Source organism: Mustela lutreola, chromosome 13 (assembly GCF_030435805.1).
Source record: "Mustela lutreola isolate mMusLut2 chromosome 13, mMusLut2.pri, whole genome shotgun sequence".
Lineage (NCBI taxonomy): Eukaryota > Metazoa > Chordata > Mammalia > Carnivora > Mustelidae > Mustela > Mustela lutreola.
In genome coordinates this window covers 55656928-55671841 of record NC_081302.1, presented here as the reverse complement: position 1 = coordinate 55671841, position 14914 = coordinate 55656928, and the positions used below count along the sequence as shown (strand labels likewise).

At 35.7% G+C, this 14914-nt stretch overlaps 1 protein-coding gene across 5 annotated transcripts in view; it reads left to right on the top strand.

Annotated features, from left to right (window-relative positions):
* CCDC122 (coiled-coil domain containing 122) overlaps positions 1 to 14914 on the top strand; it is a 43267-nt gene that overhangs the window by 1134 nt on the left and 27219 nt on the right. For 2 of the 5 annotated variants that reach the window (XM_059143823.1, XM_059143825.1), the window contains exons 2-5: positions 7455 to 7544; positions 8080 to 8195; positions 10895 to 11293; positions 12429 to 12545. In XM_059143823.1, coding sequence (XP_058999806.1) covers positions 7455 to 7544; positions 8080 to 8195; positions 10895 to 11293; positions 12429 to 12545 — 722 coding nt within the window. Of the gene's footprint in view, positions 1 to 735; positions 1115 to 5106; positions 5155 to 7454; positions 7545 to 8079; positions 8196 to 10894; positions 11294 to 12428; positions 12546 to 14914 lie in introns of those variants that run through there. The other 3 variants (XM_059143827.1, XM_059143826.1, XM_059143824.1) reach the window with 3 other exon arrangements.

The following is a 14914-nucleotide window of genomic DNA, read 5'->3' as shown; positions in this document are numbered from 1 at the left end:
TCCGCAGGAAGGCAGACCAGTAAAAGGGGCGAGGGGCTGGCTGGCTGACGGGCCAGTGAGGGGGGCGGGCGGTGGGCCGGCCCGTGAGGGGCGGGGCGGCTGACCGGAGGGCAGCTGGTGAATGGAGCACGCCGGCGGAAGGGCGGGCCAGGTGAGGGGGACGGATTGGAGAGGTAAGTAGGGCGTCTGGAAAGCTGCTGCGAGGGTGAGGGGAGAGAGGCAGCGGGAAGGCGGGTGGGCCGCCGAGGGGAGCAGCAGGCGGGCAAGGAGGGCGAGTCAGTGAGGGGGACCGGTGGGCCCGTGAGGGAAGAGGGACGTCTGGAAGGCTGGCGGGCGGGTGAGGGGAGCGGGGCCGCGGGAAGCCGCGGGAAGGCAGGCGGGACCCTAAGGAGAGACGGGGACCCGGGGAGCAAATGGCAGACTCCCTCCTGCGAATGGAAGCCCTCTCCCCAAGTCCGCTCCCCCAAACGCTCGAGGACGAGCCGTGTGGATCAGACACTTGGTTTCATCACCCGAGCCCAACCCTGAGAAGCAGCTTGTGTTAGCACTTGGAAATTTACCCCATCCAGGGTTCAAGTAATCCTCCTCCTTGGGTGGAGTTTGTTTGTACTTCTTGCTGTTTTTTTACACTGCGTGGCTTTTTTTGTTCCCAGAAACACTTGGTTGAACCTTCCTTTGCCTTTTTGCTGATTCCACCTTACTTGACTGGACTGGACGAACTTACTTGACTGACTGGACTGGACGAACGCTCTTTACAGCTCCTCTATTTGCACTGACAAAGTCTTGTACGGCCATTTAAAAATACGTGCCACTAGTAGAAAATTAGAAGGCAGTAACTCTCAGAATTGTGATAAATTAGCGTCCCTTGTCTAACCTCAAAGAGTATAACATCCATTTAGAAATATCGAACAGCTACTACATGGAGGGCAGATGCTAAGATAAAGGGAAAATCTGTCCCGCCTTGGAAGAGTAGGAGAAAGGGTGCTTCCTGTGGAACTGGTTATGATGGAAGGAGAGGTCCCTTTTGTCTTCCTAGTTGCTCAGACGATAACTGCTGAAGAAGTTTTACCTGAAAGAGTCCTAGATATCTGGGAGTTTGGAAGATCACTTGGAGGTGGGCAAGTGCTTCCATTCTATTTGACTAGGTGCTGGGATCCCCAACCCAGAGTAGGAACTCGCTGTTCTGTATCCCTAGCAGATGTTTTTGTCAAAATTTGTATTTTCATGATTTTTGTGGGGCATTCGTTAAGAGCCTTCCGCCGATGGTACCTGTGATCGAAGGGTGCACTCTGCACTCTGAGTTTATGTTAAATAATTACCTTAAGCAAAATAGAGATCTTTTGAGTCACAAAGCTGGTTTAAAACATTTATCCATGTTTTTACAATGATGGGAATTTATTTTCTTTCATTAAACAGTAGTGGCAGTAAAAAAAAATTTTTTTAAAGATTTTTTTAAATTAATTTGTTTGACAGAGATCACAAGTAGGCAGAGAGGCAGACAGAGAGAGAAAGAGAGGGAAGCAGGCTCCCTGCTGAGCAGAGAGCCCATGCGGGACTCCATCCCAGGGCCCTGGGATCATGACCTGAGTGGAAGGCAGAGATCTAACCCACTGATCCACCCAGGCACCCAGCAGTAAAAAAATTAAAAGTAATTGAAAATAGGAAAGCTGCCAGGGAAGAGAGTTTGTCATTGTGTTGTATTTACATAACATTTCTTTTCACCATTTGTTCCTAGACTATTTAGCCTCATCACCTACCTTGTCTCCATTCACCCCATTCCAGTGGTTCTCCTGCTGCACTTCAGAACTACAAACAGAACTTAAAATAATCTAGGGATTCCATTCAATATGCATTTGAATCAGAATCTCTAGGAGTCAAGTCTGGGCTTGATGTTTATTTTGTTTTAATCTATACAGATGATTCAGATGCATAATTAGCTTTAAAAAAAACAACTGCCTTATTCCCAAGCCACTCAAACTAAAGGCTGTTCCTTCTTGGAACACCCTTCTCTTTTTATGCTTATCTAACTGCTACTTGTTAAGATCTTCCAAGCTCAATCATAACCTTCCCTGAATCTCCATTCCCTCACCAGGCAGAATTAATTGCTTCTTCCTTAGCATTTTGTTCATACAAAAGAAACCCTCTCATTGATGTAGTCTGGACCCATAGCCTAGCAATAAACTAAAAAAGTCAATTAAACACTATAATGTGGGTGCCTGGGTGGCTCAGTGGGTTAAGCCGCTGCCTTCGGCTCAGGTCATGATCTCAGGGTCCTGGGATCGAGCCCCACATCGGGCTCTCTGCTCAGCAGGGAGCCTGCTTCCTTCTCTCACTCTCTGTCTGCCTGCCTCTCTGCCTACTTGTGATCTCTGTCTGTCAAATAAATAAAATCTTTAAAAAAAACACTATAATGTGTATACTTTATAAAGTGTATAAGTGTACACTTTATAAGGAACTTAATAGTATATAAATTTTCTCTAAATCTGCTTTTTTTTAAAGTCAGTTTAACCAGAGAGTCATTATAAAATGTATTCTCTCAAAGTTATAGAAACAGAAGAGAAACAGTCTCTTACCTGTCATTGGATTTAGGTGGGACCCTAAATTTAGGCACATTTAGATCCACCCTAAATCCAGGATGATCTCATCTCAAGATACCTTATTACATCTACAAAGACTGTTTTTCCAAATAAGACCACATTCACAGGTTCTGGAGGGTAGGACATGGACATATTGGGGCTGGGGGTATACTGTTCAACCCACTACAAGCTCCTCATGGTTTAGAGTAACAGAAGACCTTGCTTCTTACTGTTCTCATTGAAGCAAGCAGGTAGGTTATGACTGAATTTCATCATAGGCTTCTCATTTCAATTTGAAACAGTGGCCCAGCCATCCCTTAAAGCTTGGATTCAAGCTGCTGATCAGTCTCTGTATGTCTACACTTTACAAGGACACATTTGGTAGTCCAGTACTATCAGGAAATTCAGAGAAATCTCATCTTTGATGGAAAGCTAAAAGCAATGTGGATAATGTATTAAAGCTGCCTGTATTGTCTTTAATAGGAAGTTAAGGAATGGTACAAATCCTCTGGGTTTTTTGTTTTGTTTTGTTTTGTTTTCAGCAGTCTGAAACCTTAGTCACGTTGCCTAGTCAAAAAAGAGGTAATGCCTAGTCCTACCAGATCCTAACACACAAGTAAATAATAGATGTGAATACATTTTTTATGATTCAGTTAATTAATTCCTTTGGATGACTCCGACAATGTTGTAACTTCTCTTGAAAACATATGATTGAAAAGACATGTTGTTGCTGTTGTTGTTTTTACCTGAAATGTACGTTTTTACTCATTTGTAGTGTGTCACATTTTTATCACTATTATCTTGTTGGAATTGAACCACTCAAATCTGATTTCATCATGTTTCTGACAAATTATAGTTTAAAATTTGCTTGATACCAGGGAACTCTTTAATCTCATCTTTCCCCAGGCTAATTTTGTGGCTTTCTCAGTTAAATATCAGCTTTAGATAATAAGCCCACCTCCCACTTAGAAAACAATTTCACACAAGAAAAAAGTATCTGTTTTCTGATAAAGTATCTATTCTAAAAGGGTAGAATGAAATTATAAACTTAACTACTTTAACTGCCTAGCAGGTTCATATGACAGCTTTTTCCATTCAGAATGAAAAACAGTGCTTATGTGACATGGGTGCACATATACATTTGCCTCCTCTTAATTCTTCTAAGCTAAAAGCTCCCGAAGGCCGCAGAGTAGTTTGATAAACTTGCTTTATTTTGGTCATTAACTTGGAAGAGGTACCAGATGATGAGTTTCCAAAAACTTGAAACATGGCCATTTCAGATTCTTCCAAGGGTCACGTAGAGGGCCTTGCCTCTCAATGCAAAAGAGACAATGCACAAATCATGATTATCCTAGTGCTTTAGTACATATTGAGTGCCTAATAAATGTAATTTGGATCCTAATAGTTTCAAATTACATCCTTCCTACTTGTTGGATGTGTGGTTTTTGGCTAATTTCTTAATTTCTCCAAGTCTTGAGTTTATTCATCTACAAAATATAAGTAAAAATAGTATTTAGCTTATAGGATTGCTCTGAGGGGAAATAAAGATAATTCATGTAAAAGCACTTAGAAAAATGCTAGTTACTTGCAAGTACTCAATAAATGTTGACTATAGTTATAAAAGAATGGTAGTTTAATGTAACATGTGCATTACACTGTTTACTGTAAAACTAATTATTTTAGTTGAAAGTATTTTTTCTAAATGATTTTGTTTCATATGTAAATTGGACATTTACTATGGAATACTATAGGTATTTTTTTTTATCAGAGTCACTTAATTCATCTTATATTCCTCACAATACTTTGCATATTATATGTACCTACATATGTGGCTTGAATGAAAGAGTAATTGATACTGTCTAGTCTAAACTCTGTTTTCATTAAGTTAAGCCATTGTGATGCATTATCAGTAGATGGCAGTAGTTTATTTTCGTTTTTATCTTTTGTCCATTCTACAATAGAGATCCAGAAAAAAATAAAATTCCCAATTTATTATTTTTTTTAAGATTTTGTTTGTTTGGGGGGAGGAGTGGCAGGAAGAGGGGCAAATGGAGAGAGAAAAGTGAACTCCACCCCTGAGCAGGTAGCCTCACTTGGTACTTAATTCCACCCATGATCAGATCATGACCCAAGCCAAAGGCAGACAGTTAACTGACAGAGCCACCCAGGTGCCCCTCAAACTTCCCCAATTTTAAAGTAGATATCCTTTCACAATTAGTTGATTTAAATAAATGACACCCAAGAGTTTTTCAGTTCATATTGCTTCAGATATAGAGATCGAGAAGTACCAGTTATGTTATTTTTTTATTATGTAAATCTAATTTTCTTCATTTTTTGCATTTCTCCACCAAATTCTTTAAGGAATACAGAAATGAATAAGACATTATATTTGTCTTCCTGGAGCTTACAGTCTAATGGAAATAGTAAGAATAAAAACTGTTGAGTAGCAGGAATTTACTAAATGATGTCATGCATTATTTCATTTAGTCCTCCCAATGAGATAGGTATTACTATTGTTTCTGTTTTATAGGATAAGGACCTTGAGGCCCAGATTGGAAAGAATTTACCTAATGAACTAGTAAGTGGTACAACCCGAGTTCAAAGCTAGTTCTGTCTTACTCTATGACCTAAACTGTTATCATGGTATAATAGAGATATAGAAACAATTGCACTAAAGAGAGGGAAGGATCATATCTACCAAGAAAGACTTCTTTTTTAAAAAAAATATTTATTTGACAGAGATCACAAGTAGGCAGAGAGGCAGGCAGAGAGAGAGGAGGGAGCAGGCTCCCCGCTGAGCAGAGAGCCTGATGCAGGACTCCATCCCAGGACCCTGGGATCATGACCTGAGCCAAAGGCAGAGGCTTTAACCCACTGAGCCACCCAGGTGCCCCAAGAAAGACTTCTTAAAGAAGATGCCATCTATGATGGAGTTGAAAGACTGGCTGGGATGTTGATATGGTAGGAACAGTATTTTAGGAGCATAATTCTATCATTAGAACAAGGTAAACTGGAGTGGAGATAGACTATAAATAGACACCTATTAAGTAAGTGCCAGGCATTGTTCTAAGGTCTCTACCCTTATGGAGCTTACATTAGTATAAGGAAATAAAAAAAGAAACAAATCCATGTAAAATATCAATGGTGACAAATGCTATTAAGAAAAAGGATGCTGTTGAGGAGAATATAGGCAGTGATCTCTTCGACCACAGCCGCAGAAACTTCTTCCTAGAAACATAGCCAAAGGCAAGGGAAGGAAGAGCCAAAATGAACTATTGGGACTTCATCAAGCTCAAAAACTTTTACACAGCAGAGGAAACAGTCAACAAAACCAAAAGACAACTGACATAATGGGAAAAGATATTCACAAATGACATATCAGATAAAGAACTAGTATCCAAAATCTATAACTGAACACCCAAAGAACAAATAATCCAATCAAGAAATGAGCAGAAAACATGAACAGACATTTCTGCGAAGACGACATCCCGATGGCCAACAGACACATGAAAAAATGCTCACCATCACTTGGCATCAGGGAAATACAAATCAAATCACAATGAGATACCACCTCATACCAGTCAGAATGGCTTAAATTAACAAGTCAGGAAATGACATATGTTGAAGAGGATGCGGAGAAAGGGGAACTCTCCCACACTGTTTTGGGGAATGCAATCTGGTGCAGCCACTCTGGAAAACAGCATGGGGTTTCCTCAAAAAGTTGAAAATAGAGCTACCCTACAACCCAGCAATTGCATGACTGGGTATTTACCATAAAGATACAAATGTAGTGATCCCAAAGGGGCATTTGCACCCGAATATTTACAGAAGCACTGTCCACAATAGCCAAACTATGGAAAGAACCTAGATGTCCATCATCAGATGAATATATAAAGAAGATGTGAGATAGATGTATGTGTGTATATATATATATATATATATATATATATATGAATACTATGCAGCCATCAAAAGAAATGAAATCTTGCCAGTTGCAATGACATGGATGGAACTAGAGGGTATTATGCTGAGTGAAATAAGTCAATGAGAAAGGCAATTATCATATGATCTCCCTGACATGAGGAATTTGAGAGGCAGAGTGGTAGGTCTGGGGGGTAGGGAAGAAAAAATGAAACAAGATGGGATGGGGAGCGAGACAAACTATAGGAGACTCTTAATCCCACAAAACAAACTGAGGGTTGCTGCGGGGGAAGGGAGTAGGGAGAGGGTGGTTGGGTTATGGACATTGGGGAGGGTATGTGATATGGTGAGTGCTGTGAAGTGTGTAAGCCTGATGATTCACAGACCTGTACCCCTGGGGCAAATAATACACTATATGTTTATAAAAATAATGAATTAAAAAAAAAGAAAAATGAGGCAGGATAAGGAAATGGAAAATGAAGGAGGAGAGGTCATGTTTTAAAGAATGTTATGACAGAATCCTCTCTAGTAATAGTATTTAAAAGTGGCAAGCAGTGGGCGCCTGGGTGGCTCAGTGGGTTAAGCCGCTGCCTTCGGCTCAGGTCATGATCTCAGAGTCCTGGGATCGAGTCCCACATCGGGCTCCCTGCTCAGCAGAGAGCCTGCTTCCCTCTCTCTCTCTCTGCCTGCCTCTCCATCTACTTGTGATTTCTCTCTGTCAAATAAATAAATAAAATCTTAAAAAAAAAAAAAGTGGCAAGCAGTGAGTGGATTCCAATATAATTTAAAGATAGAACCAATAAGTTTTACTAAAAGAATTGCATGCAGCATATAAGAGAGAAGGCAAGATTCTGGCTTGTCCTTTTAGTGAACAGTTGTTTTCAGGATCACCAGGATATATGACAGGAGAAAAAAAGACAGAAAAGTGAAAAATTATCAATATTGATTATTTTATAGGCCTAAAGAAAGTAAACCAAAAAGAGAGAAAGATACAGAGTAGAATGTCAGGCAACAAAGAAAGGAAGAGTCAAGGAGTTCCTGAAGAAGGTAATGAAGCAATCTTAAGAAATAAATTATTTTTTAAAAGAAAGAAATAATTAAAGGATAAGCAGCAACAAAAAGGTAGTATGATAGGATAATTTTGTTAAAATGTATAGCCAAATGCAATAGAAGGAAGCTATTAAATTTCTCCAGGAGGACACTTAGATGGTATTTAGAAAAGGCATAACAACAGGCCTTTAATGAAAATTCATCAACTATAAATTGCTGTATACTTATTATGGTAGCACTGTAATTATGCATATGTGTAAGTGGTCTGGATAAAAAAAAAATGGGGACAATCAAAATATTTATACTGTTCCATACAGGAACAGGTATAACATTATATTAGGCTATTCTGCATTGTGTATTATTATGGCTTTTGATTTTGGTTTTGCTTATAATCAGAAAGGGAATATTACCAATTCTGAATCTACTTTATTTATGAGACATATCACATTTTTCATGACTTTGAGTGAAGAAACAATAACTTTCTTAGAGTGTTTGCAACTTACAGTTTTATGTACTTTATTCTTTTGTCTAGCTCTGGCTAACCAAGGCACATCTTCATTAACTGATGCTGTAGAGCAAGTTGCAAAGCAACAACAATCACAAACATCAGAAATAGAAAAAAACAAAAAAGTTCTGTTCCATTTGCAGGTAATCTACTTCATATAGTCTTTTAAATGAGTCAATACTGTCTTTAAAATGATATTGAATTATTAACAGGGAAGTTAGGAGGAGGCTAACTTAGGGGTTAGGGAAGTTAGGAAGTTAATTTGGGAGGCTATTTGAAACTCCTGTTTTTCATGTTTACTCCTTCTTAATTATTCTATTATCCCAAAGTGAAGTCTATACAAGTATTTTAGTTTCATGGAACATTTCACACACCCAATATACAAAGATTCAGCAATGTCCTTAGAACTGTAGTATGTACATATAAAGCCCAATGTATCACATAGAATTATTTTAAATTCACTTCTATTTCAGTTTTTCCTAAAATGTTAAACTGAAGAAAGGTTAAGTTTTTAAGCCAGTGTTCTTAAAGCCATGGCTATTAGTTGACAGTGAACATTACAAGGTGATGAGAAACATTTTTGTGTTCCTTATATTTCATAATGTATTCATGATTCCACTATGGGGAATTGGAAAAGCCATACTTGTTTTTTGTATGCAGCACAATTAGATATAACTATACTCTTAATATAGCTAAAGAAAAATGGAAATAGTATATTTACTATGTGGTTCTTAAAGATTATTATTAAATATATTATGGAACTGAAAAATAGGCTCTAGAACCCAGCAGCCTAGTTTGAAAGGCAAGATTTGCTGCTTTTAGCTCCATTGTTTAATTTCTCTGTGCTTCTGTTTTTGTATTTGTAAAATAGAGATAATAGTATGACCTGCCTACAAGGTTTTCATGAAGATTAAATGAGTTAATATTTGTAAATATATGTACAGTATCCTGCTGGGACCCTGGTAGACAGGATAGAGGTAGATTTTGATGTTGGTTTTAGGTATTAATGTATCAGCAGAGATATGATGATTAATAATTATACTACCATGGTAATATGGATCTCATAAATATTTACATTGCATAGTTACTTTTAGAAAAGAATACTTTTTTGCAAGAGAATATAAAATAATAATGTCTTAGCTCTTTATAAATAAATTTTCTGTAAAATTTCTCACTCTCCAATAAGTTTCACAGGTGTTATTTCACTTATATCAATAAACTACATTTTATTAAGCATTTTGCCAAACATTGTCCTCACTCATCTATTGAAGAGGGAGACAAATAAATAAATAAATAATTATACACAGGGTAGTAATGTCAACAATGAAGGCATGAACACATTTAACGCTAAACGAATGATCACAAAGTGACGTTTCTATTGGGTTTAAAAAAAGAAGACAGCTGGAGTTCACTTGAATATTGGCTATCTAGGACAGGTTTAAGGTTTGGGTGTGAGAAGGATGGTATTCTGGGCAAGAAGATCCTGAGAAAATTCACAGAAGCCTGAAAGAGCATTTGATACATTCACAGAACTACAGTTGATTCTTGAATAATGTGGAGTTTAGGAGTGCTACCCTGAGCCAGTTAAATCAACATATAACTTTTGACTCACCCCAAATTTAACTACAATAGTCTACTATTTACTAGAAGACTTACCAATAGACATATTTTTAAGTTACATGTTTTATATACTATATTTTTACAATAATGTCAGCTAGAGGAAAAAAAAATATCATTAAGAAAATCAGAAGGGGACACCTGGGTGGCTCAGACGGTTAAACGTCTGCCTTGGGCTCAGGTAATAATCCCAGGGTCCTGGAATCAAGTTCTGAGTTGCAAGTTGCACTGGGCTTCCTGCTCAGGGTGGAGTCAACTTCACCCCCTGCCTCTCCCCTTGGCTTGTTCTCTCTCTCGCTCGCTCACTCTGTCTTTCAAACAAATACGTAAAATATATATATTTTTTAAATCACAAGGAAGAGAAAATACATTTATAGTACTGTACTTTTTAGATATATAAAATCTGCCTCTAAGTGGACCCATGCATGTGTTGCTCAAGGGTCAACTGTATATGTGGTTTGGTGGCAGTATAGTATAGGGTGTGTTTTGAGAAGTAGTGAGAGATACATACTATGATAAGAAAGTTGGACATTATACTAAAGATAATGGGAAGGTTTTGGTGGGATTTAAGCAAGAGAACAAATTAGTACATTTATATTTAGAAAGAGAATTATAGACACATAAAAAATACTTTTCATAATCCAACATCCATTCATGATAAAAACTAGCAAATTAGGAGTACAACTTCCATAATCTAAAAAAGGACATTTACGTACCTTTATGAATCCTATAGCAAATTTATCTAATGGTGAAAAAGTGAATGTTTCTCTCCTAAGACCAGGAGCAAGGAAGGCAAGGATATGTGATCTTACCACTTCTGTTCTTTCTATGGTACTGGCGGTTCAAGCAAGTGCAATCATGAAAGAAAAATAAATAAATAAATAGTAAAAATAAATAAAAATAAATAATTTCATCCATATTGAAAGAAGAAAGTAAAACTTTTTATTTATTTATAAAGTGTTAACACAAATTATGAAATTTTAATATTTTGAATTAGATGAACATTAAAAAGTAAGAAATATATAACTCTCAGCTCCCTCTAACATTATAAAATCATTTTGTTACTTATTGAATGGTTCCTTTTATTGTATATCAATTTTTCTATATCTGACAAATGTGTATTTTTATGTTGTGGTTTTGCTACAGACATATGGATCAAAACAATAACATTCTTCTAATGTTGAATATCATGAATTAATAATAATAATATTGAAATATTTTACAGAATGAACTCCATGAGCTTGAAAAACAAATAGCATCTGTCTCTGCAGAAACTAAAGAAATAGAAAAGCAAATTTGTCAGCAAGATGCTGCCATAGAAAATGCCAAACTTCAGTGTGGGAACCTGGAAACTCAAATCAAATCCTTACATACAGAAAATGTAAAGCTTAAATTTGACATAGAAGCAGCCCAAGAAGATTTTGAGGAACACAAGATAAGATATAATGAATACTACGCAAAAATAAAAGAGCATAAAGTTAGTTTGGGGGCGATAGAAAACAAATGGTCATTCATGACTGTACTTCATGAAAAACGAGATCTTGTTAAAAAGTTAAAAAAAATGAAAGAGGAACTTATGCAAAATCTCCAAAATCCAGGAGGAAATCACATAAAACAACTACAGGTTTGAAATATCCTTTATCAAAATTTTTTCTATTACTTCTTTTTTGCAAGTACTCTTACTTATTAAGCGATACACTTATCATTAACTTAATAAAATGTCCATAACTCTCTTAACTAGATTCAGAAACTATTTTCACAACTTTTAAAAACTTAAATACATGAGTTATATAACAACTATACCAAATGTACAAATACATAAGGGAGTTTTTCTCAAATCCCTTGTGGATTAATAAAAATATATAGTCAAAAAAATTACAGTGAACAATTAATCCAGTTGTTTCAGAAAGTGTGACTCACAAAAGTGTTGAAGCCCTCGCTTCCTAGGCTAATGGATCTGACCAATTCAAATCAATTTTTTATGCTTAATGCTATTCTACAAACAATATCAATTAATAATAGTGCCTTAAGATCTTTTTTTACTTTTATACCATTTTTTGAAGACAATGGGAGATATAAACTTAAAATACCTGTCATTTTTTTTTTTTTAACCTGTCGTTTCTTGCTAGAGAATTTAAAAGATTCCTTTACACTGTTGCTGGGCAATTGCCACTACGACTACTACTTTTCTTACATCTTATTTACATTTCGTTTTAATTTTAAGTTTTTATCCTTTTTACATTTAAATTCAATTTAATTAACATATACTGTATTATTAGTCACTGTTTCTGTGCAATGGCCAGTATGACTACCACTTTTTAAAATATCTTATTTACGGGGTGCCTGGGTGGCTCAGTGGGTTAAGCCGCTGCTTTCGGCTCAGGTCATGATCTCAGGGTCCTGGGATTGAGTCCCACATCGAGCTCTCTGCTCGGAGGGGAACCTGCTTCCCTTCCTCTCTCTCTCTGCCTGCCTCTCTGTCTACTTGTGATCTCTCTCTGTCAAATAAATAAATAAATAAATATTTTTTAAAAAGAATCTTATTTACCTTCAGTTTTAATTTTAAGTTTTTAAATCAAAGGTTTATTTGTTTGAATAACAGTTCTTTATTCTTTGTACCTATGAAATATTCTAATTCTGTTTACCAAAATTAAATGTGATGGCTAGTTTTTTTAAATTATAGAAATACTAAAAATGTTGGACTTCTATTGACCATTCATTGTTTGACTTGTATATTTTAAACTTTTGTAAACATACAGGAAGACATTACAGAGTTAAAGGATAAAATTATAACTGTAAAAGAATCTATCACTGAAAAAACTTGTTTTCTTGAAGAAGAGAAAAAGACACATGAAAAATTAAGAAAAGAAATAGAGGTAAGTCTTCATTATCTGATTTCAGTGTTTTATGGTATCATTTCTTAAGCTTGTACCATATTTTTAATTTCCATAGTTTACTCTCAATTTCTAAAACAGCTAGAGAAAAAAAAGAACTATAAAAAGTAGTAAAGTTCAAATCATTAATAGAGATAACTCCCTCATTCAGATACTTCTGTCTGTGAAATGTATTCAAACAAAGCAAGCATTCATTCCTATTAAAATGTGGCCTAAAATTACTATAGGTCTCATTCCACCAACACTTTTGTTCTCAATTAATGTCTAGGAAACAGATTATCAAGTCAAAAGGCATGACAATTACTAGAGAGCTATCAGAAATTCCTTAAGTTAGAGTAAGAGACAATGGAAGTCATTAGTATTCTAAACCTCTCTGACCTTATATTTTTTATTATTAAGAATCAAATAAAATGATATACAAAATTGAAAGCAAGATTAAATTTGGGGTACCACTAGTAGATTTCTATGGTCATTATTGTTTAAATGAATGGAGAGCAAAAATGGAAAATAATATGTTGTTGAGGGCAAATAAATAATTTTCACCCTTAGGACATTAATTTGAAAACTAAAAAGATGCATTTGCTTGTGGCTAATTTGCCACAATAATAAAGCATTTAAGGAATTCAAAGGTAAAAATCCTCATCCTGGGGCACCTGGGTGGCTCAGTGGGTTAAGGCCTCTGCATTTGGCTCAGATCATGATGTCAGGGTCCTGGGATCAAGCCCCGCATTGGGCTCTCTGCTCAGTGGGAGCCTGCTTCCCCATCTCTCTCTGCCTGCCTATCTGCCTACTTGTGATCTCTCTGTCAAAAAAAAAAAAAAAAAAAAATCCTCATCCTTAAAAAATATTTAAGAAACATCATTACTTTATCTTGCATTTTTCTAGTAATCTAAATAAATGGGGGTTTTTTGGCTTCTAGATCCATATTTATTATAAAATTATAAATAGTAAGGCACTATCAATGGCCTCAAAATACAAATAAAATGATTAATGTAATAGAAAAAAGAATACAGATATAATCTATCATAAATTGTACAAACAAAATAGGTCAGCCATATGGAGAAATAAAGCAAATTTAGAAATAAAGTTGTATTTCTATCTTATAACACACACATAAAACCATTTCCAGGAAGATTAAAGACCATATAGGAGACAAACTTACCCACTTGTGTCAGAGAAGTATTTCTTTTAAAAGACACACACACACACACACACACACACACAAAATGCATGATTAAATGTGACTTTTGACACTATCATAAATTTCTAGATTATTAATAATTATATAATATTAATGTATAATTACATATAATATAATTGATTATAATATTAATAATTAATTATTATTCATGATAAGTGCACTGTAACAAGAGAGAAGACAAAACTCATTTTGAGAGAAGGTATTTGTGACTTACATTAAAGTGACTAAGAAATAAGAAGATGTCAAAGAAGCCAGTAGAACACTGAGTAATCGATATGAAAATTCTTATTTTTTGAAACATGAATATCCAAAAAACAATGGGAAAAATGACTGACCTAAATAACAATAACAGATTGATAATTAAAACCACAATGGGGTCCCATACTTAGTCCCTTAGATTATCAATATTAGAGTTAGTAAGATGTGGAGCACTTGAATTTTAATATACTGTTGTTATTTTTTTTTAAGATTTTATTTATTTATTTGACAGAAAGAGATCACAAGTAGGCAGAGAGAGAGAGAGAGGAGGAGGAAGCAGGCTCCCTGCTGAGCAGAGAGCCCGATGTGGGGCTCAATCCCAGGACCCTGAGATCACGACCTGAGCAGAAGGCAGAGACTTAACCCACTGAGCCACCCAGGCACCCCTATACTGTTGTTATTAATGTAAATTGGTAAAAAGCATTTTGGAAAGGAATTCGAGATTACCTATCAATTTCTTATTCTAATATTCTTTATTGTGGTATAACTATAACAGTAAATACACAAATTGAAAGGTTTAGTTTGATTAATTTTGACTAAGATATATTAATTTTGACTAAGATATATATACCATATATATATATATAAGATATATATGGTAATACCTATGTTACCATCACCTAGATCAAGATATAAAACTTGCCCATTCATGCTTAGGAAATCCTTTTGTGCCCCTTTCCTTAAGCTACCACTATTGTGATTTTTAAAAACAACTTTATTGAGATAAAATTAAGATAAAATTTACCCATTGAAAGTGCATAATTCAATAATTTTTGGTATATTCACAGATCATTTGTAACCATTTCCTTAGTTAATTTTAGAAATTTTCATGACCTCAAAACAGAAATTTCATACCCATTAGCTATGACCTCTCCATTTGTCTATTTATTTA